At 38.0% G+C, this 24,666-nt stretch overlaps 1 protein-coding gene across 1 annotated transcript; it reads left to right on the top strand.

Annotated features, from left to right (window-relative positions):
* The first annotated feature begins 1,046 nt into the window (after window positions 1-1,046).
* LOC145499379 (rho family-interacting cell polarization regulator 2-like) lies at window positions 1,047-24,466 on the top strand. Its single transcript, XM_081478898.1, has 31 exons — window positions 1,047-3,379; window positions 5,493-5,782; window positions 6,373-6,421; window positions 7,009-7,037; window positions 7,215-7,239; window positions 7,535-7,583; window positions 8,073-8,161; window positions 9,050-9,113; window positions 9,929-9,972; window positions 10,428-10,511; window positions 11,488-11,529; window positions 11,615-11,701; window positions 12,160-12,221; window positions 12,648-12,779; window positions 13,490-13,553; window positions 14,174-14,336; window positions 15,031-15,092; window positions 15,650-16,234; window positions 16,659-16,700; window positions 17,143-17,175; window positions 17,508-17,613; window positions 18,065-18,129; window positions 18,323-18,416; window positions 19,142-19,262; window positions 19,406-19,446; window positions 19,981-20,033; window positions 20,934-21,030; window positions 21,283-21,329; window positions 22,360-22,443; window positions 22,981-23,071; window positions 23,214-24,466. The coding sequence occupies exons 1-31, from the start codon at window positions 3,353-3,355 to the stop codon at window positions 23,282-23,284; spliced, it is 2,892 nt and encodes a 963-aa protein (XP_081335024.1). The 5' UTR covers window positions 1,047-3,352; the 3' UTR covers window positions 23,285-24,466.
* Window positions 24,467-24,666: the final 200 nt, after the last annotated feature.

Raw genomic sequence — 24,666 nt, 5'->3', positions numbered from 1 at the left:
AGAAAATAAAAGACTTGTTATATGCTTGTACATACGCTTAACGTACCCACAATTTTTTTATGAGAACAATTTGTACTAGAATAGGGTACAAACATGATAGAATCATCACATCGAAATTAGCGAAACCAGCGACGTATCGCAGAGATGTGATTCAAACTCGGTAATAGTAATAATAATAATAAAAAAGAAGTTGTAAATTTTGTAAAGAAATGAGGGACTAGATGGGGTGGTCGAGCCTCAGTTATCAGAGAAATCTTCGATGTTTTCTGGGCTATTGGATGAAATATCAGTCCATTTATTCTTAAGTAGCTAACAGTAACTTTAGTAAGTCTCAGATCTAAGCTGCCAGATGGAAAATAGTTACGTGGGTAGTCCCTCTAATGGCGTGTGTAAGGAGAGGCTCCGCCATAAAGGAATACCTTTTTCAAGCCTCGGGTATATAAAAGGCAAGGGAATTCACAAGTTTAGATATATCAAGGAGTAGGAAAATCTGTTATTTAGTTATTTAAAGAAGTATTAAATTAAAATATTTCGAGCAGACGTACCTTATGTCCGTATCGTTTCATCTATTAGGCGCTACATGAAAATGACAAGAAGATTTCCTTTCTTTAGTGATTTCCTTTATTTGGCGGTTATGGGAGCGTATGAAAGGGGTACATTTTTTCAATTAAAGGAATACGAAAGGGGCACCTTGACTGTGATCACAATAGTAAACGAAAGAGTAAGGGGTTGGACCTCCCCGAACAAAACTTTGTAGAGTACCCACCGTGGGGGAATCGTCATTTCTCAGCCACGACAGTTAGAATTTTGACCAATTTTCAGCTATTAGTCAAATTCTCAGTTACCCAGACGATCAGTTTTTGAATACATGCAAAGGACTAAATGCTAATTAAGGACTCATAACAGGAAACTGAAAACAACAACGGCTGGTGACTGATCGAGTGTTTTGAAAACCTGATGACGATCAGTGGTCGGTATAAACTGAAGAAAGTCTTAAACATTGATTTTAACATAACCTTAGCTAAAATTTATGACACAAAAAGAGAGAAGTTATTTCGCATCGATATCTGGAAGCTACTAGAGGTAACTTGATCCTGTTTTTTATTGACCATGATGAGGAACTACGAGAAAATGTCCTGACACAACACACACAAGCTCGCTTCAGATACCTCAGTCACACGAGTCACGAGACCGAATAGGCTGCCTCAGAAAGGAGTGGGTGACTATTTCCTTTTACTTGTGAAGCAATGGAAATCTAGAGGAGAGGTGTACAGATAGGCTAGAGACCGAATGAACCTGCTACCCTACCTTAATTCCTAAGATGAATGAATTATGTTTTTTAGAAGAAGCTACTGTTTCATCATTATAACGATCATTATCGATAAGACCACCAACAAAAGCCCTTCAGTAAATTGTGTTTAGAGCAACTGTGCCAGCTACAACGGCCATAAATAGGGTATCGAATTTCTGGTCAGGTCATAAATAGGGTAGGGAAAATCGCAGATTTTGGTCATAATTAGGGTAAGGGTTTTTTTGCGAAGCAGGCCGCACACCCCCACCCAATTTTTATGGGAGTACCCACGGATTATTTCTGTAATCAATAGTTCTCTTCTTTGTAAATACCTTCTAGATAGTCTTTTAGCTAGTTTTTTAATTTTTAAACACGACCACCAAATTGATCTGAGTCCATAAGCCAGACCTCTTCCTCTCCAAGAAAGGGGGAGTGAAGTGCGACCTTTCATGTTATGTGTTGGAGTATCGTCGAAATATTTTTCTCTTCGATTCTTTTAAACCTCTTACAGGCGTTCAGCTAGTCGGGGTCCGGCGCGAAAAAGCAACGTAAATATAACCTAAGAGTATGCATGGGAATGTAGCGATCGTATGTAAGAGTTCGAAATATGGAAATGGAATTTAGTAAAAAGACTTAAGCCCCATCCAAATTACGCCGGAGAAATTTGAAAACGTACTTTCTTTCTAAGGTTACACCGACCGTCGGCACTAATCCGTCACGAAAACGGAACTTTTCGAAAACGCTCTTCAAACCAGAGGAATTTGAAAACATCGGCTTTGTGTTTCAGTATTGACGGAAAACACTCAATTTTGAAAACGGAGTTTTGGAAACTGATAACATCGCGAGAATCATGTGATTTCCCTGCAGGAGTTTTTCTGAAACACAAATCCAAAATGACGGGTGATGATTGTTGTTCGAATTTCTCGGCGTAGTGAGGACGGAAAACGTTTGATGCGTTTTCTCTGGTGCAGTGTGGACGATGGGGCCTAAAACGCAAAGCCAGCTAAAGCCGGCGTTTTCAAATTTCTTCGGGTGCAGTGTGGACGGAGCCCCCTGTTGAGTTCGATTCTTCTGTGTCTGAGTGCGTTACTTATTATACTAGTGTCAGTCCGTGCGGTTTAAAACGGCCCCAAAACGCCACGGATACACAAGTAGACACAGAAGAGTCGAAGTAAGTATTTATTTATTGATTTCCTTTGTTATATCTCGAACTGTTATCTACGATCGTGACATCATATACAAATAGACGTTGTGACGTAGTGTTATGTAATGATCACGTTTCCCAAGCCTCTGTGAAATTTTGCGGCATTTAGTTTACTACGCACGTGCTGTATAACTGGTTAATTGCTGTGCCATTAATAACAACACACTGTTGAGGGTGATTCTTCGAGTCACTGAACAGGGTAATGATGACTTTGATGGCTGAAGTGGGTTAACCGCAAGAAGCACCTAGTTGTCGTCATAAATAACTCGCTCATCAGAGTTTTCAATAAACTTCCTGTTGAGTGGATGAGTCACGCTTGAGATGACCACCATGAAAAGAAGTCGAAAATTCGTTTGAAGAAATAACTATTTTAAAATAATCAGAAGTCGAGCGGTTTACATATAAAGAAGGTTTTGTAGTGCCTGGGTTTTGGGAAAGTTCTGATTGCTCGTGTTCCCGGGCTCGTGTTTCTTCCACACTGTATGTTAAGCCGGCCCTCAACAAAGACCCCTAGCTGAAACGAAGTGTCTAACTGACCGGCTTTTTCAAGCATCTTTTTTTGCTTACATCATCGTTCAGGAGGAAATAGGAAACAGCCCTAGCTTAGTTTGCGTACCTCTGGGAGTCAAAAATGTTATGTGAGCTGGCTTGCGTTGATTTAATAACATGGAATTGTTTTGTTTAGAATTGGATTTTAGCATTATTACCTTATTTGAAGATAGCTTACCACGTGACTTGCCGCCATGTTCGCTGAAGCCGCTCATAGGTAAATAGAAAAGATGTAGTTGACCCAAGTCGTGTTTCCGGAAAATCTGTGCAGTTTGGTTGTCTAAGCATTTAGGAAACTCTCCCGATGAATGAAGGACGATAAAACTGTAGAAATGGTGAGTGTTTTCTCTAAATGAAGGAAAATAAGGCGACTCATGCCTCGCACGGTGTACTTCGAGTAATCAGATACAGTTTCTTGTGAAATGACGTCTCGGTTTTCGAATTTTATAGCTTTAATTTTTGTTCAGGACATTCAGTGGTGATCCAGGGGTATATCCTTCCCCCTTTTACTTTTTTCAGTTCATTATTCTCGGGAAAACTACGCGATTTTTGTCGCAACTATGAACAGCGGGAAGGAAATTCGATATATTTTTAATGGCGTGTATGAACCACACGAAAAATCATCAATAAACACGTTTATATTGTTTTGTTGGATTGGTGCTAAGTTGTTTTTCACTGAAGCTGTTTCGTCCTTTTCAAAATTAAATCTTATTTGTGGCTTTTTTATTCAGACGTAAAGTGACTTGGCGGTGGTTAAGCTCGAAATTGCCGTGGTTGTGACCTCCTATGTACATGGAGTGTCATCTTAATTCTGTAGGGACAATTGTGTACAGTGTAAGAAAATTTATTTTTCAAAAGGTTCCCTATCGATTCCAGTGGTGAGTTAACTCAAAGGCAACTTGGAATGTATTTTGTATTGTTTTTAATTCCTGGTATAACGTGTTTACGATCGTCTCGTATTTATAATAGCCCAGAAATGTCAAGCTTTCAATATAAGCTTCGTCTTGAACTTGCAATGAAGGTGTGTGTTCAAATTGAATTGAAATTTAACAGCATGGGTCTGTATAATCTGTTTAAACCTTACATCATCCAGCAAATGGTTTGTACTTAGTAGGAGCCAAAAAAACAATGCATTAACATAGATCTCAGATTTGGAACAGTAAAATAGGGTGCACACACTCAAATATTGTAAAAATACTTGTTTTGGTCCGATATTTTTAACTCTCATTGTTATGGTGTATGTGCATTGTAAACTTCTTAAATTCCTTTGTATGATGTATTTACATAAAGTATTATATTGATGTCATTATGGTCCCAATGGGCCTTTTTGGTGCAATAGTGTCTTTGAAATGTCCCAATTTAAAGGGTAGTAGTTATTTTTACAGCAAATAAGATATCAGTAAATACGCTAGCTCACATTAACTATAGAACGGTCCATCGTATGCTGTAACCATGGAGACCCCATATCTTCAACGTAGTGTAGATACAATATCGTTTTTAGCCGTAGTGGTATATTAATTCAAGAATGTGTATGATTGCTGCTGTCTTGTCAAAAAGAAATGCTGTGATAGCTCCCAGTGATTTTGTATACATGCCTGATAAAGCTGGGATGAAGAAGTTTTTGAGTAACACATTGTTTTAGACCTGAATTAAGTTTTTGCTAACCTTACTTAACCAATCATACTGACTCATAATTATCATCATAACAAGATTGGTTGTCAATTGAGGAACAATCTAAAATGCCGTTATTCCTGCAGTATGCATTGTGTCAATCCAAACAACTATGGTGGAAGTCTAATTTATTTAACCTCCGCTTTTTGAACCTCCTGACACCTTGAACCAGAATTTTTGTTTCTCTTTGAGGTTCATAAAAACTCGGATTCCACTGTATATTACCAACTAGCATTACTAGCCTTATCAAATGGTTTGCATTATATTTTGAATTTATCCCTTCCTGAAATGACATGGGATTCATATAACATTCACTCAGTCAGAACAGCAATTATTAACCTAAAAACCCCTTTTCAGAGGTTAAGGAAGTTAAGGTATGAAAGTTTGTGGGGGTCAGTTTAGATTGTAGATACTTTATCTGTGACTGTCTTTTAAACCATGAAAAATGTTATAGGATTAGGAAACATGCTTTAAAACCCTTTAATACCTGTGAGCTACACACTTTGATTTTTGATTTTTTTTCTCTTTGACTCTAAAAGGCTTAATAATCACTCTAGTGATGAAAAAAATAAAAAAAAGATGAAAAAGGTAGAAGAGTACTTGAAGGAAGATGAGAGAGTGAAAAGAAAACACTTAGATTCCTTTGAATTTTTATATCGTCTGCTTGAGGGAAAAAACCCTTGAGCCATATTCTTCTTGATCTCGAAAGCCAGGGTTTTACAATCTTTTAAGAGTTTTCCTATCAGTCCTTAATATTTTTGTTATTGTTGTCTTTAGGGAAAGGAGAGTGCAAATCACAAAGCAGTATCAAACAGAAACTCTCGCTCTATGAGAATGGAACGTGGGCACCATATTGATAGCACACCGTTAAGGTCCCAATCAGTGGGTGCTGCTGGGGCATCTCGCATCAGACCCTTAACAGCACATCAAAGCCCTGCTGAGCTGGAGAGGAAACATTCACAGATACGACGCAAACACTCTGGAATTTTTGGGGCCAAACCAGCATTGAAGTATCCAAGGATTGATCATACAACGAGCCTGTTTGGTAAACTTCAGTCAGCTCTTAGGTAAAAAAATAAATATTTAAAAAAAACATAATGATGTAAACAAACAACAGAAGGTTTCTCAGTGTGGGGGCTGTTGTCATGCTCTATGTGGCAATTTGCGTTTAGATGATAGATGATGATGACAGTGATGGGGGTTGCAGTGGCCTTGAGGTTAGCTTGTTGGTTCAAGTCCTGGGCAGGATCACTGTGTCTTGTTCTTGGTTGAGGAACTTTAGTGCCTCTTGCTAGTGGTGGTTTATCCTGGCAACCTGATCAAAATCATGTTATTACCTGCAATGGACTAGCATCCCAACCAGGGGAGTAGAGATACTGTACATTTATCTGTTGTCACTCTTGTGCTTTATAAATCAAAGATATGTGCAACTCTAATATACCACCCAGGTTGTGTTCAAACTTTAGTCTTTTTATCCTTCTGGTGACATGACATGATTGTAATTGTTACAGTGGCAAGTTTGACGTGGCTAAATTGTCTTGTTCTACACATTGTTAGATGTAGTGTTGCAGACAATGAAATAAAATTGTGTACCATTCTGTAAAGAGAACTTAATGTTTGTACAACCATGTGGTAAATGCATTTGAATTTTTTTCAGTGAATATGGCAGATATCTTGAAGATGCTTTGAATAGTGTAGAGCCCAAGGTATTTATCAAAATGCTTTTAGATACAATTCATTTAGCTCTCCTGGATACTGGTTTGACCTGTATGTGCTGGCAACAAAAATTAAATGAATAACATATCGCAACTTGAAGATAATTATTTTCTTCAGCTAGATAATGTTATAAATCTCAGAACAAGAAAAAATATATATCGATAGCAATATCTTTCGATTTTTTATACCCGTGATAACTTGTCATTGAAATCACCAACTTGACTAGGTAATTAAATAGACTATTGTCTTGTTTTTTGTTTGGCATTTCTATTCTACTTTCAATTCTGCAGCAGAAAGTGAAAGTGCAGTCAATTTCATTTTTATTCACCAAAATACAAATGCTACTGCCACTGTGGCAGTAGCATTTGACCTGTACATGTATGTGTATACGAATATTATTTTTTTGAGCCAAGAATTACTACTCAAGTGTGCCAGGTAGAGGTTCTTCTTAGAAATGTTTTAAGAAATGCCATTAATTCACTGATAAGTTATTGATGGTAAAATTAGCATCTGAAAGAGAATTTTATCTATTTATGCACTTTGGAATCTAACTAAATGTATGACATGTTCTTTTCAGAGAAAGAGAATTGTTGAGCAAAGGATAAAGTAAGTTAGAATAGTTTCATTCTTAACATTTTTCGTCCTCCGTTTTCACTTAAAGGCAAGAAGCATTACAGCCCTTAATAATACTTTGATGACCTTTAGACAATTAGTATATGACCATCTAATATGAGTTTTGATGTTTATTTGAAATTAATTTTTTTGTCTTTTTTTGTAATGTAGGTTGATAGAGTCCAGGTTACTGCAGGTTTGTGAGAACAAACTAGACTTCGCCATCTTTTAGTTATTTGTTCTAAATTGAATCATTTTGTCAGTTGGTTTTACGCTTTTTCACTATTGTTTGGTTATTACCTGTACAAAGTAAATGTATACCGAGCAATAGTTATTCAGCTTTTATGGGACATCATCACTCCAGGTTGGATGACATTAATAAATGGAAGATTTCTAAGCACCTTCTTTTAATTGTACATTCAACATGGCTGTCATTGACTCTCTCAGGATTGTTTGCAATCATCAGTTATTTTAATTTTTAATTTTTGCAGATTGATGAAATTTTTCAACTGTACCTTTATGAGGAAAAGATGCGAGAAGGTACAGTGCATTATTTTTATAAGTAGACAGTAGTTATCTTTTGGAAGCTAATTTCTTGATAACAAGACATCATCAAAATATAGTTGAATTATTTGAAATAACAGAAACAACTGGAATAATATTTATTGAAAGTATGAATGAACAAATTGAAACAAAAGCAGATTGATGGTGTGCAAATTTTAAGACTACAAGAATAATGGAGAGATCGCTATCAAGCTTCAAGCACACGGTGAATTTGTAGGACTTGATAGTAATTATTATATCAATCAAGGCAAATATTCATTATTGCTGCATGGACTATGAATTCATCAGTGAGGTATGTACCAGATATCTGACACTGGGTTTGGGAGAAAAGTAAACTACTTTGGTGTATGGATCAGTTTGTTTTTTTATTTTGAGTTCTCCCAAAGTTGAGCCTGCGCCTGTGCATCTTAGACAAGTGTCTTCCATTTATTACCTTTTATAGTGTACTTTTACTGTGCTTCACAGGCTCACATAACCTACTCAATGCATTGACATTTCAAGGATCTAAAGGAGGCCAAGACAAGTGTCGAACCAGTATCAATGCTTGTACAGAGGTATGTTGTTGTCGTAAACTCAAGGTTTATTAAAAATTTTACAACACATCTCTAATAATTTGTATGGTGTGATCATCCAGGTGAGGGTAGTTCTGAAAAGAACTGTTGTTGGTGACTGACATTTCGACAACCTGAGTGGAAGTCATCTTCAGAGTCAAGTGAATGGTGTTTATCAGTCGATGATGTTACAAGTCTGGTCCGTTGAACGTCCATGAAATGAACAGAACCACTCAGGTTGTCGAAATGTCAGTCACCAACAACAGTTGACTTTTCAGAATTACCCTCACCCGGACGATCATACTATACGAACTACTGATACTCCTGGGTTCAAACCATTTACTATGTTACATCTCTAATAAATTGTGTTACCCTCTGCAAATTTCCCATTATTTTGTTTGGGGCAGTAATGAAATACAAATGGCCATTACTGTAGCTTTAAATTAGAATGTTTAGACAATATGGTTCTTTTTAGCTGGATCATTAGCACGCAATGAACAGAGCTTTTCCTGGATGTTACCTGTTAGTGTACTTTTGATAACTTTTCAATGACAGTTGTTGGGAAGTTATGGCTATTGAACCCATAAAGCTACAGATACACCCTGAGCCTTCCATGTGTCCAAAAATTGTTAATAAATATTTGTATTTTCTATTATGTTGACTTACAGGTAGTGAAAAATTAAGATTTCACTATTTAACTAATAATTGTTATTATTTGCTTTAGAGGGTTCAATTTTCTCTTTGTTTTATCCACTGTTGACAATTATTTGAAATTTTATAACAAAGAAGGAGTAGATAATTTTTACAGATGTTGGCAGGTGATTTTTCTGGGACAAATTTTATTAGTATCTGTTGCTTGGCTGAGTTTCAGCTGACCTTTTTTTTTTTCAGAAAATGTGTGCTATTGAGGAAGAGCTTGAATCTAAACTGGGAGTTTTTAGGTTTCAGTTAAATGGTGAGTATCCTGTTGATATATATTTTTATAAATTATTTTATACTTGTTACATCAAAGAATGTACATTGTATACCATCTGATCTTTATCTCAAGGTAGAAAATAAAATTTTTATCGACGTTTTTTAAGCAATGTGCTAGTAAAGTGCATTTTGTTGATTTATTCTCCTTAACTTTAACCATTTGGCAAACATTTCTGTTACAACTGTCTATTAATAATTTTTCATATTTGGAGCGACATCAAAACAATAGGTACATTTCCATATTATGTGTATTCTACGTTGGAGAATGTGCTCACTCACATCATTTCTAACAAGTTAAATTGCCTGCATCCTGCACTCTGGACATGAAGTGTGTTTTTTTTTTAAGGTAGGATATATTACATATAGTTTTACATAACACTATAGAATCTCCAACAAGGATTTTCTGAGCTATTTTTCCAAACTTTGCTACAGTGAATCAAAACAATATTAATACAACAAGGCCAGGTACATGTATTTCCTTGTTTATGAAAAAATAACCAATTCAGGTGGTAATTTCCATCATGGTTTTGGTGAGGTTCATAAAAGTGATGGTCAACTCCAACGTGTTTTTGATGGCTAACAGCAGAGCTCAAAAAAACGTGCCGTGCCATTGTCCCAGACAAGTAGGTTTTCCTTTTGAGCAAGTCATCTGCCAACTAAATTATTAAAAGAGCAAACTAAGATTTGCCCAGGGCAACAAAATTTGAGTGCTACTTGTCCCAAGGGTAAACTGAAATTCATTTTTTTTTTCAAGCCCTGTAACAGTGTTGTCCTTTCTTGTTTACTTTTTCTCAGCTCTTTTAGCCTTTGGAAGACTCTGCAGTGGTGATGTTTATGATGTAAGTATTTTCTAGCGTCACTTATTTAATCGGCTAATTCAAAAGAATTGTCTCTTAACAATACAACTATTGATGTTCCTGTTATGCCAAAAAATCCTGAAGAATGACAAAAAGAATAAAATAGGAACTATTAATTGTGGAAAAAAAATCTTAGTTTAATTAATTTGAGATAGTCTTGAAGAACTTCATAGTGCTTTGGCAAGCCTGTTGGGCAAGCTAAAAATACGGAATGAGTTACAAATTAAATCTTAGCAAGGAATCTACTATTCAAAATAATTTTAGAAACTAACTTCATGTCCTTGACAAATGCTGTTTGACTTATTTGTGACAAAAATTTAATGTTTACTTCTTGGAGTTGAGTTGAATAATAATTAAAAAGTTAGATTGTCCTTGTCTTGTTAAACCTTTTTCATCATGCATTTGTGTAAGGTTTTTTACTTTCATTGCATTCTCAGATACACATTAAACATGGAAGTAATTTCAAATGGAAAGCAAGATGCAAGGTAGAAAGAGATGGACAAAAGTGGACAGACAGTGAGGTAAGTATAATATGCATGTACTCTGACTAGTAGTGAAAGAGGATTAAAATTTGAAAGTCATACTGGTATGCAATCTTCTTCATGTGCTCCAGTCTGGAGGTCCCTTACAACCCCCAGATCCATATTCGTGGTTGTCCAGTTGTGCAAGACAACTAAAAAATTGTATGGATGACCAAAACAACACAAAAAGTTGTCCACTGGACGAGTTTAGTTTGACTTTACCAAAAAATAAAACATTTCTTAAATTTTCTTATGGGTTCCCTAAATTCTAACCACTGGTTATATGTTTGCAACTTTAAGAAAACCGAGAAAGATTTGCAGCTTTCTTTTGCGATAAAAATCATCATTTTTCCCGCCGTCTTTGATAATGCGGTATTTCCCAATTTTCATTTCAACCACTGATGCTCTGCACTGCGTCTGCATCCACGGAAACATGTAGCACGATTGCATCAGCATTTTTGATCAGGATGTGGCATTTAGTAATGTTAACACTTCGGAAAAACAATCCAAATACGAGCAGGAAGAGCGAAAGCGTTCCTTTCTGACTAATCCTCATGGCAGTCAAAGAGGCCTTGGTTTTCATTTGTGCCTGGATTTTCTGTGTTTGCCAAATCCACGACATCAACTGCCACAACTATGGACATGTTCTGCGAGACTGGTCATGTGAAAATACTAAAAAAGTAAACTTTCTATTTACAGTATATTTTGTTCAATTGCAATTCTTCCCTATTGAATGGGTAAGTAAAATATTGCCAGAGCAAGTACAGTATGTCATATGGCATACTTGCCCAGCTGAGGACCTGGAGAAAAAACCAATATGGATCGCTGATAACCTGCTGGTGACTTAACAAAGTTTGAATGTAATATTGGGCAAAAACAGTTGGCTGCATCAAGGCTCATTTAGGGAAACTAGTGGAATTTCTTGAATTTCCAAATCTTACATTATAATTATGACTTTTATTTTTGCTTTCTACAGTTTACCTTGAAGCCGTCGATAACTGATGACTTTTCTATCAGGGTAGGTATTAAATTGTAGAATCACGTTTGTGCTGTATGTTTTGACAATGGGTTTATTTACTAATGATTGTTATGCGTGAATGCAGGTAATTGAAATGAGAAAAATCCAAGCAAATGTTCAAATTGGGAACATTCTTTTGAGGTCAAGAAACTACATAAAAGCCAGACCACAGGTATTATGTCATGATATCTAACTTTATTATATCTCTCAGATAGTAGCGCACGCACTGTGATTGGTCAATTTAGCGGGCCGTATTCTATTGTACGGCCCACTAAAATTTAAAGCTGTTTTTGTTGCCAAATTGTTTCGTGATTTATCACCAAGTGTTCTTAAGATTTAAATCAGGGGTTTTTGTTAGGGTTTTTAGCAAGAAGACAGGTTACACTTTTTGAACCGAACTTCTTTAACACAAAAAATTTCTTCAAAGAGGATCATGTTTGGTGTGCGAAATCGGTCTCACAGTCCGTCAGTTTGCTCTGTGCCCAGACCTAAATCAAATCTCTCTTTAGCGCCAAAAATTGATTAATTCTTCAATCTATAACAGACGGGGTTAATCAGTTAATGACTAATTAACAGTTAATGTATATACACTCATTTCAACCATTATTTTGTTTCTTTTTTGGTGTTCAGGTAGTTTCTGTACCTTTAAATAGCACAGGCTCAATGAAACTTAAGATGACTGTGGAATGGAGGTGGGTGAACTTATGTTAAGTTTACCACATCAGATACTGGGGTGGGGGGGGGGGGGGATTCCCATATAAAACGGACTGGGGTGCTTGTCGTACCTGTTAGGGATTGAAAACTTGGTTTGGTACCTCTCAGGGTATTCAGCCTCAAAAGGTGCTGTACCTCTTGGAGTATTGAGCTGAACAAAATATTACAGGAGATAATGTGTTGTTTCAGAATCGGTACCTCTTCAAAATTTCCGACAAGCACCCCTGTCCTTTTTACAGTATATGGTTCAGATACTGTTTCAAACTCGGTCTGTTGCTGAGTTTCCAATGATCAAGGTACAATTTGGAGCATGTTTAAAAATATGTGGCATTTAATAAACTTATGTGTTTTTGATTTGATTCTGGCATTTGATCTTAAAGGAGCACTCATTTATCTGCTTTTAGGCCTCTTTCTGGTAAGGAAGAGAACACCTTGCGCATGAAAAGACAGAGTCTATTTTCAGAAGTTATTTTCATTCAGGCTGCTACAACAACGTCATCTGAGTCCTCTGCTGGCAGCCCTACAGAGAAAAACAGGTAAATTACTATGGTAAAGCCACTTGTTTTCATGTGTGTCCTCCCTCAAATAAGAATTTGTGGTGGAAATGTTAGAGTTGAGAAATAGAAAAGCCAGTGTAATGGTGGAATAACCTTTGAAGCTGAGCAAAATAACCACAACAACTTTAATTGTTTTACATGGCGGGAATTTCTGGCTGGAAGTCATGCTGGGCCGAATATTTTGGCATTTAACAATTATTTAAACCCAAGTTCTGTTAACTTAAAGGCAAAAGTAATTTTCAAGCCTAACAAACCTTACATACAAGAGAAGATTCAATATGAATGGACTGTACAGAGAATTAGTGTGTTATGTCTTGAGTAAGAGCTACAACCGTGGACAAAAGTCTTGGGACAAATTTGCACTTTTGGCTCTTTTGCACGCATGCCATACGTGAATACAGCTTCATAACCAACCTCTCCCCCACCCCCCCCCCCCCCCCCCCCACACACACAATGTTGAAAACTACTACCTGCACTTTCTCCTGATTCTCAACATTGCCTTGGGTAGGGAGGGGGATAGCAACACGTTTTTAAAAGGATAGCAGTGTTATTTTCAAACTTAAGTTGTAAAATTTGTTACATTACTGAAGTGTACCAAGGACTTGGTCTGACCACACATATGAGGACTTGGGCAGAAACAGGAAAACCTTTTAATTAATAACCTAGGTTATTATTGTTTTGTTTATCAGCCCTAATGAGGTGATGGAAAACGACATCGTTACTGATGACGGCCTCCCTTTACATGTAGATGAGGTAGGTGTCTGTGATCTATTTTTAATTTCTCACAGCTGTGATGTAACAAATTCACTTAGTCAGGTGATGAGAAGAAAGGACCAGGTCATCTCAGCAGAATAGTCTTGATCTGAAACAGATTTTTCTAGGCACAAGTAAAGGAAGCATATTAAAATCATGCAGAGGAATTATTATGTTGATATGTCCTGCTATTACATGTATGTTACGGTGATGTTGCTGATCAGGGAGCAACGAAACTTTGAACTTTGGGCAAGCTCTATCTTATGATGACTAGTGCAAAAGTCATCTTTGCTAGTTTCCCAAATATTTCTCGCTGACACGATGAGGTAATTTAAAATAACGTTAATATTTACAATGGCATCTTACATAATTTGAATTTCCTCAAAGATTTTCCCTAAAAAGTCCACTTCCTTGTTAGGCAAGCAAAGTAGAGAATCTAATACTAGCCCAGCTACTGTAGAAAATCCATTAGCCCTGGGCTATCTGACAAGACTTTCTTTGCATGCTGGACTGAATCAAAAGTAGTCATGAAGTCTGGCAGACTTTTTGAACTTTGATGAAAGAAAAAAGGAAAAAAATTATTAAGAAAATCCCGTTAATTACAGTATTGCTTTTTACAGCAAGTTGTGATTGAAGATCTGACAGATGCCTCAGAAATGGTAGACACAGATCTTACTGAAGACATGAATGGTATTATTCCAGAGGAACCCCAGGAATTCCGTCATGCGACATCTCTGGACAGTGCGCTGCAGCATCTAATTCCCACCTTGCAGACTAACAAAGGTTTGTTCATTCTTAAAAGTGAGCCTGCCGTTATCAATGCTTTAGTTGCTAGGCAGCAATATACATAACATATTGTCAACACCAAATCCCCTGACAGCGACAGATTTGGAGTGCTCTTTGTTTAGTTTTAATTAGAGTTTCTTTTGTTTTTTTTTGTTTTTTTCCAGAAGGGCACTTGTTCACGCAATGGTAGTTAGTTGTTTGTCATCTTTTTATTCACCAGAAAAAGATAAACAGCTGAAAGAAGATCATTAACTGTTGTTGCCTTAACATTGTTATTGTTATTATTATTATTATTATTATTGTTATTATCATTATTATTATTGTTATTATTAATTATTATTATTATTATTAGTAGTAGTAGTACTGTAGTAGTAGTAGTAGTATGATTTCAATATTTTATTTTGTAACTATTTGATGAGTTGTAAATAAAATTGTTATTAAAAAATTATTGTTATCTGTATTATTATTTTATTAATTGATTAATTGATTAATATGATTGCCATTGTTCATCAAGGAATATAATTATGTATAATGAGTGCAGGTCCAGAGTAGACTTTCTTCCCATCCTAAGGGAGTTGAAATACTTAAAAGTTAATTTATTGACACTGTTGTGTGTTAGGCACAAGGCATATGATTTGGTTTTAGTACAACAAGTCTTAAATTAACACTTAAATGACTTTTACATTCGTAGATCAATTTCCTGAGCTTGAGGGTATCATTACACTTCTAGAGAAACTTGAGGAGCTTGTCAAGGTACACTGTGTATAAAATATTCATTACTGATTTACTGATGAGTTAATAGTGCAATGGAAATTTCAATAGATTGCAAACCTATGCTGTGCATTCGGTCAGCGCGTGTAATGCTTCGCTTCGACTCTTCCTGAAGTCATATACAGTATTGAGGAACATCCAGAACCTAGTTTGTCGCTATAGCCCGTTAAGACTTTTGTCACTGACACATTTGCCCGGTAACTTGTGGTACATCAAACACAAACTGTGAGACAAATTGCGAGCGCCATTTTCGCGTACATTGCTAAAGGGATTTAACAAGATGCCAAATGGCTACAATGTGAGCGGCAGTCGGCAAAACCTGCGTAACTGCAAAACCTGCGTAACTACATTACAAAACCTGCGTAAATGACGGGATTACGCGGAGGAGTGCTTCAGTTACTCCGCCGCTGAAACATAACACTGGCGCACACGAAATCCTGCCATGTAGGCAGGCTAAAGTAGAAACTTTGCTTAGATATCAGTTGTATTAAGACAGCGTGTTTTGACTCAGTACACGTAATTTTTATTTTTATTGCCAGAAATGTTCCTTGTCAAGATCGTCCATGTCTCTGTCCGTGGAAAGCGCGCTTGAGAGTTTTGATTTCTTAGAGCAGGATGCCGCGGATGAGGCCGAAAGCACCCCTCGCAGTACCGCTAGTGGGGGGAGCGGTTGTCACGATACAGGCTATAACAGCACTGATGACTATAATAAAGACTGTGCAGGGGAGGGTTCGGCTGATGCTAGTTACCTTGTAGACTTTATGATGTCAAATTACACAGGCCCCAGTAGTGGGAAGGGAGTAAATGGAATGGTGGAGGGCGTTTCTCAAAACGACGAACTAAAACATGGAGAGAACGCTGATACGAACTCTATAGATGACTCGCCGAGTTGTATTTCGGATATATTTTCATCGCCATCATTAGCGATGCCAGCTCAGAAATCAGATGAATGTCTTCCCTCAAACACAAGCTCGCCAAGGAAAAGGATTGGAGGAGGAACTGAATTGTCAGAGGAAAGCCCACACCATAGCAGCTATAAGACTCGATCTTCTCGGGCTACAAGCCCCAATCTTTCCTCTTCGTATGGTTCAGAGGCTACAGTAGGGAACAAAGTTTTGGATAAGGTAAGTTGCATGTACTCCAAACCTGTTTCAGTGATGCGACCAAGGTGTATAAAGTAACAGTGTGTTGTTAAATTTGATAAACTTGAAAAAGAGCTTTGGATGGTGTTAGTGTGACGCGACAAAGCTCTAAAACATCACGTGGAACTTAACAATAATGGTTTCATTTTGTACAACAGTTCTTGACATAAGAGCCACAATGACACGAGGATTGGCTACTGATGGTGGAGACGAAAATCATTAGATTGTAATACGGACCAACTTCGCCCTTAGAAGTAGTTATAATATCCGGCTTAGCGTGGACGGAGCCTAAGTCGCCCATCTTGTTTCGCCTGTGAAATTAAAAGAAAGACTTTTACGAGAATGTTCACGGTAAAGGCTCTGTTCACTCAGGCAGCACGTTCAGTGGTTTAATTGTCTTTTTCAGGTCCTTCTTTGTCATTTACAGTTTTGTGAAGAGGTATCTGGGGTATGTAGAGTCGTTTTTTTTTTTTAAATAGTAAGTTTAAAAGTTTTTATCTGGAGACTCTATCACTTAAATGGAATGGGAATTACCATTCCTCCAAGTCAGTGCAAGTCACAGGATAAACGGCGTATAAATAAAATTCTGATGTTGTATCTGAGAATGTCTTGAAGGTTTGTTTGATCAGATTATGGAATCATAGAACAGAGGTCAAATTATCAACAAAATCAACCCCGAAATTCGTGGCAAAAACAACTAACCTGTAAATAAGTGCGCGATAACTGTCACTTTAGCGACATCGTCATACCTGGTTCAAGTTTCTGATTGGTAAAACAGTCACCATCTTGCTGATAATTGGTTCGATTACATTGTAATGGTCTTTTCTTGGAAGATTCTTTTCGACCTTAGTTCAATTTATCAAACTGATTTCACTACCATTTTCTCATAGTATCTTGGATCATTTGGGCCGATGAAGAACAAGGTTTGTGCTTTTGTTTTGTACTTAAATACCTTCAATTGAGGGTTGGTTGCAAAATTAATGGAGGTGTTTCAATCATTTAACCAATCTTTTCCCTCCGACTTAGCATTATTTTTTTCTCTCTCATTTTTTCTTGCTTTGTTTTGTTTTGTTTTGCTGGATTTCTCATAACTGCTAACGATATATTCTCGTTTTTCGTTTTTTTTTCCATTGCTATTTTGCGGGTTGTGATTATTTGTCGTTATCGATGTTCAATGTTACTGAACACGCATTATTCTGTCGTTTCCTTGGTGTGTACTAACCTTACTAACTAAGTTTGCGTTTCTTTCTCCCAGGAAATTTCAGCTCTTTCTAAATTGCGACAGCAGAGAGAGGTTCTGGACACGCTTATCAAATTCATTTTATCAACCGATCCAGTTGGTGGCTTGACGCTTCAGCAAAGTGAGTTTCTGATTGAGATCCAAACCTACGATATTTGCAGCCTTAATTAAGCATCTTTAATTTAAATCGATGTTCTGGAGAATTCTTGCTTGCGTTATTGAGAGACATTTAAAAGACACAGTGACCGAATCGTTAGGGTGTTTGATGGGGAATGGGGGGTCTTGGTTTCTGGCCGGAGTCACTCCTCACTTCTCTACTAGGATAAATTGGGCACTGGCAGATTGTCATGGAAATCTGACAAACTTTGCGAAAGCCGGCGCTAATTAGCCTGCGTCGCAGAGTCTAAACCCCCTTTCGTGATTTCGTGACACGTCCGGCTGCAACGCAGGCTTGGGCTAATAGGCGCCGACCTGTTTGGGCACTCTGCTTGTAAAGAGAGTTGAGAAGTTTGTTCGCGCTATCTGCACAGCTGATATTGATAAGTTCGTAATGATCTTTGATTCCTTCGTAGTTAATCCTCGCTTGTCATCAAGTCCTCCTTTGTGTTCTCTTTGGGAGAAAACATGCCAGGGTTCGGTAAGTGTGTTATTGACTTAGCTCCTTATTACCTTACGGATCATCACACAATCCTCTCTGTGAAGCGTGACCAAGCGTGACCATTCAGATAAGTGATTGATTCTAGCTCACCACAGACAATGTTCAAAGATGTGCCATGAGGATTCAACATTTTATCAATGTTACCAAAGTTTCGCTTTGCTCTTTGTTGCAGTTATTATTCACCACAGCTGGTCAACTTGTCAATGGATTTGAGGACACCTACAAGGAACAGATAACGCAAAGTTACAACAGAGTGGTCGATACAGGTATGTAGCCGGGTTAGCTTTGTGTCTCTTCCTGACCCTCAGTTAGACGCTGTGCTATATTAAAAGACAGTGTCACAATAATTACTTTATGTCAATTTTTTCCGATGTACATTATTTCCATCATTCCTCATCGTTGCCCAGTGGGATGCATGAGACCTTAACAGTCTCCATCCAACGACAGCGGTCTTGTGCCGCCTTTCCGATTTCATTTATGGTCAGGTTGTCTTTTTCCCTCTGATGTGTAGAACAACCCCAAACTTCTTAAGTAAGATTGCCGCAGTCACTAATCCACGCCCAACCAGGTCCTTCCCTCCAGGTTAAGTCCATCATGATATCCTCGTGGTAACCTCACAGATGTGTTGGACTTCTAAGTTGGAAGTTGGATATCTTTCAGTGCTATGGATACATCATTTAGCGTTTAGACTATTTGCTGTGCGTACCTTGAGATTGAGAAAAACCTTCCGTGTAGCTAAACAACAACCATGTTCAGCAACGGCAACAAATGGCTTTCTTATTAAAAGATTTGATCCGTAGCCTAAGTCATGTTGTCGCTGCTGTCAAGTTTTGTTTCTCGGCTACTCTCGTCGCTGGTATCCGAAGTCAGAACAGTTCTCAAACAGCCAATGAAAGTTTGTTTTCAGTCGTAAAATCATGGTATAAATTTCTAGATAGTTTTCTGTCTGCAGTGATTGTTTGTTGATGAGTGTAACTGGATTTATTTGTAGTTTTTCCAGTGATTGTGACGCGGGTTATTCATCAGGATCCAAATTTAACTGACGTTCAGTCAGAAGAGGAAGACATTGTGACTGTGTTCCAGTTTGAACATTACTTCATGGATTGTTGCAGGTTAGTAACGACATGTTAATTCCTCAGAGGTGATGTTAAACGCATTGTAGGCCTCAAGACTCGCCATAATACTCCAATCACCATAAATATACAGTGCTCATACTACAGGCAAATGTCTAGTAATTACGATATATATTTTGCAGGCGCAACTTGTCCAAGTATATCGACGAAGTCGCTTATGAACGTAAGTGGGACGGAGTTAACATTGGTTACTTCAGGAAATAAATAAGATGAAGTTAAAATACTAGTCATAAATTCCGCAAACGCGCATGCGTAAAATGGATACTTAGATCGCTTTTTGTCAGTAGTGCTTGTGGTCTGTCACGTGGCACAGCAGGCCATGATGTTGTGTTTGAATATTGACTCGGCACGGTTTTTGACTATTGTTGGTTTGTAACGTGACGTACATTGTATGCTGATGACAACAAGCTGACGTTTCGCCGTTTTCGGTGCTCATTTCTGATTCGATAATGAGAATGGAAAACTCTTTAAGTGCCTTGAGGAGAAACAGCTTCCCTTACTGAGAAAATAGTAAATTTCCCTTAAATGTTCAGGTTGGGACTGAAATACAAATGGTTGTTGCATCAGGGTTCGTTCTTGATTAGAGTCAGTGTAGCGTGCATTCGCTAGGCGAACATTTCAAACCGTTTAACCCGTATAGAGTATCGTTGTACTGCTCGCATGCTTTCTGACATGTTGTTTTATCTTCTTTTTACAGTCGTGATCAGTAAGCGTCTTCGTTCAACTGAGAAGGATGCTGTTGTAGGGCAGGTAAACTAAGAAGCAGTTTCTTTGTAGTTTTCTACCCTCGTTACAGCTTTCCTATAGCACAGGCCTTTCCTCTTTTAAACTCTTTCGTCTACGAGCAATGTTTTTTGGTGTGTGTGTCTGTGTTGTCACGCCACGACAATTTCAAAGAAGCCAGTTATCAAAATACAGGACCGATTCACTTCTGAAAAGAAACCTGAAGAAGCCAGTGTCAGTCATTTTACTTTGTTATTTGTACTCCTAAAGAAATGGAAAACAGTAAAGGTGAATTGTATTTCAGACAAGTAGCTGATAGGCTGATGTGACGCCTCTTTGTCTGTGGGTCAGAGTACGAGTGTAATTATTTTTAGTAATCATTTCTAGTATGTGGCAGTTTGCGGTTATTCTGTTTTGCCGCGTAGCTTTCCGTCACTAAGGTTGTTTTGTACTTAGCTCTTGTTAACCGAGCGGGGGGTCTGTATGGGAGAATCTTGACCGAGGTCGTGAGTAAAGACTGAACGCAGATCAAGATTCTCCCATACAGACCTACTAAGCTCGGTTAATAAGATATTTATCATATGGCAAACAAGAGAAATTTAATTTATTTAATGTAACTGGTTTGTACAGGTTGACATTTTGCTTGGGAACCGCGATGAGCTGAACTTAAATCTACCTAAGTTTGCTCGTCCTCTTTACCTTTTTTTTCTCATCAGGCTTCTTGGCGCATCCATAACGTGAATATCTTCTTGAACTAATATTACTAGAAAATAGTAACTTTTTTTGTATTTTAGTTTGCAACTTTTTCACCGCAAAATGTAACCGGTCTAGATGCTGGTCTAGATGGGAAAGTGTAGACCGCGGTCAATATCGATTTCAGTCCTTTTGAGACACCGCCTTATAATAATGACAGTTTGTTGTCCGCAGCTGAAACAGTACACGGAGATTCCTTTGTCAAAGACCTGTTTTTGTCCAGTGTTGTGCCTTCTACTCGATAGCGATTCCATTGTGGCGCAGGCAGCAGGTATGAAGGGTTTTTCTGCAGTTCTCTCCACCCAGAACCCTCCTTTCCTCAAGAGAATTTATGATTGTTTGTTTTGTTTTTTCTTGTTAAATTTCGTAAAGAATACAAGCTGAAATTAATGAGTTCGTCTTGCATCCAGCGTTGTTTGTAACGCTATCGCAACCCCATGTAATCAATGTATCGGTTGATTTATCTGTTACATGTTGTTACATGTTGATGAGCATTGATGATATGTACTTTCATTTCCAACAGAGGCGTATTTGCTACATTTGAAAAAGAACATTGAATTAAGAAACAAGGTGGGCTACGTACGTTTTGCTGTCGTATGTGTATCGTTCTACGAGTTTGTTTCTTTGTGTAGAGTGGAAAATCTGGTTCTCTGTTCTCAGTGTACGATAATCTTACCGCACTCCTTAGACATCATGACCTTAATGTAATAAACTTTCCCGCCCCTCTCGAGTTTTCCTTGACGATGAAGTTGAAACACAGTGGAATTTAGCCGCGATTTCTGTTAAGTGAAGGCGCCAGGAGTATTACTGGCATTCCATTCCAGAATTCACATGGCAACATTTACGTTGGTCGGTTGTGAAAGTTTATTAGAAGTAAATAGTCATCAATTTTCATGAACACAGCGCAATATCAATTCCGGTGGTTAATAGCCTGCAACGCAGGCGTATTTTGGCGAGTGAGCGCATTTTGATAAAGTGAGTGCCATGTTGGATTCAAACTCGCAAGAGGCTTGGGGAAAGACGAAAAGGAACCCCTCCCCGCCCAATTTTTCCAAGACAACATGGCGGCGAACTTACTCGATCGCGAGCGAATACCGATAACTCGTGCCTGCACTGCAGGCTAGGTGGGTAACGCTTCTTTATCTTGGAATCTCTTGCTCGACTTGTCAACAACTGCCTGCGGTATTTTCAACGAAAGTAAAAAAGGAAAACTCTCCGTTGCTGTCATAGACACTGTGGGCTTTTGCATACTGTGTCAGTCTTCTCGTGATCAACCAAAGATAAGTAGATCGTTAGAACGTTATTATCATGTCAAAATAAAGTCCCTCACTAATTGGGACATCTATACTGAGATTATATACACGTACTTCCTAGAAAATGTAATTTGGTACTGGAAAAAAGGTTAAAATGTTACAAAACATCAATGTATGCATGGTGAAAGTTATTTCATCGCAAGGCAGATGGTGATTGAGCTCTGAAGCTTGTTTGATGTGCTCAATTGTAATCTCTCACGTAAAGATACTGAAAAAGAGAGCTGATCACCGTAATTTTCTTCAAAGTTTGCGACACATATTTATTTAGTTTTATTTATATTTCACAGGCCATTGGTTTGAGTATTGAATCCCTTGAGGAGTCCGAGGAGAGACTACGTGAGGGAGCATGCGTAGCTCTGACAGTTCTTCAGGTTCGTAAAATCCAGCCAATCGCAACAATCGTAATATATTGGACGAAGTAACCATGCAGAGCGTGAGTTAGAAACACGTGACCGGTGTGCACTGATCAAGTGCGGCAAAACAATTGTGTCTGCCGGCTCCCGGATTGGCTGCGAAACGTTTTTGGTTCTACTGGTCAGAGAATGTTGAATCGATTATGATAAATAGCTCACGCAAATCAAAACAAAGCAAACTTTTAATACGTTTGACAGTTGTGGAAAGGTGTCCAAGCAACAAAACCCAGTGTTGCCTTTTAGAAGTAAACGGAGAAATACCACAATCCAAAGGTTTGTTTGGTTGGTGGCTTGAAACTCGTGGTTAAAATGTGCAAACTGTCATGAAGTAGACATTTCTAAACTGACATTCTCTCCCTCACATCTTTGGTTAAAATGGCGTTGAGAGAGAAGAACGAGAGAAGAAGGTATCGCCGTTTCAAGAAAATCAGAGATTTATTCATTATTCCAGTGTCTGACCGTTTGGCTGCATCTCATGGTATTGTTATTTCACAGGCAAAAGACTCGGTACCCCAACTGTTGTACCTTAGCAGATGCGATGTACAGTCAGTCAAGTTTGCAGCACGAAAGGCACTGTCATCTCTAGGTATGATTTATGAGACATATTCTGTTTACCACTGTTTTTTCCTCGTCTGAAACACATCCTGACTTGACAGATCTTCCGTCGAAGTTGTAACTTTTCAATTAAAGAGCTAATGGTAACTCAAGCTGTCTCCCTTTTTTTGTAGGAGAGGAAGGCGAAGATGCGTTGAGAAAATCTACGATGTCGTCAAGTGAAATAGCTGGCCTAATGTTTTAAGCCTTTTGCCTTGGCTTCTTTACGTCCTGCCATCTGCTAGTGGTGCTGAGAAAGAAATAACGAGCGCTTTGCGTGGAATGCGTCCAGGAATTTTAATTGGCACACGAAGCAAAAACAAAAAACTATTCAGTAAAGATGTATCAATAATTGCTTAATATTGACAGGCTGTTATATCGCAGGATCAGGCGTGGAGAGTTGTGTAACCGTGGTTACAGTGCAAACCGTGCATGACCACTCACCAGCTGATTTTGAATGGCACCTGTCAATTAATATGAACCTTTTGCTGGCATTAGAACTATCAATAGGCATATGTTCTTCCTACAATCTGTAGAGTGCTACAGTCTACGTAAGATTTCTCCGTGGAGAATCACTAGATGTAACTCCGTCTCGAACAACATGTCAGGGGAGAGGCGTAGCATGTGTCGAATGTCTCGAACCCCTCTCCCCCCCCCGCCCCCCTCCTTCCCCGTCTCTCCCCCGGTCGGTCTTCCACAACAGAAATGTAACTTTTGGTCTGGATGATCAAATGTGAAAAATGAAATTCTTTTTAGTATAAATTTACCGTTGTCTGTTCCTAATCCGTGAATTTGTTTTGCTTTATTACCAGCAGATACTACCAGTTGTAGACGTGATTTACGTCTTGTACACGTGATTTTTCTATGCACATCTGCATATCGCGCGTTGTGTTTGAATTGCCTGATGTAACGCAGTAAAACAGTTCTTTTCTACGTGCCACTTGACAGTTTTTTTTATGCAATGAGACCACGCTTAATTTATACTAAAACATTTAGACCACCCCCGTTTTCTACGAGCTGATGGTAATCTCGGCTGCGCCTTGTTGACTATCAGCTCGTAGTCTTATTGTTAAATAGTTACGAAGCTTAACAGGAGGCAGGAGAAGGCATTGGAGATTTTTGTTTATAATTTGAATGAGAATATATATGTTAATAGAGAAGAGTTTAAAATTACAGTAAAATTGACAGAATCTTGAACGCGTTTTGCTTTGTCGCGAGAGTTGGATATGAATGGCGTTAGCTTTCCTTATATAGAGTATTTAAATTTATATTGTCTAGTAATATTGTTTATAATATAAACGGAAATTTTGTTGACTTAACTAAGGTTGAGTTGCTTGGTCGCCGGAAGGGACAGAAGTGAATTGAAATAAAATTTATTCTTTTTCAAGTTGTATAAAAACTTGCATGGCTGATATATGCGATAGTAATATGTGTATATTTATTTATTGTTTTTTTCTGGTCTTGTTGTCTTATTCGTGTCGTGCAACAAATTTGTGTTCTGAGCTCGGCTTATTCACGAGTAAACTCTACCGACCAACGGACGTCAAACAACAGCTTTATTTGACTAACAGTACAGGTGGAAACCTA

This window comes from Orbicella franksi, chromosome 10 (assembly GCF_964199315.1).
Source record: "Orbicella franksi chromosome 10, jaOrbFran1.1, whole genome shotgun sequence".
Lineage (NCBI taxonomy): Eukaryota > Metazoa > Cnidaria > Anthozoa > Scleractinia > Merulinidae > Orbicella > Orbicella franksi.
The sequence above is the reverse complement of the archived record's forward strand: the minus strand, read 5'-3'. Positions and strand labels throughout refer to the sequence as shown.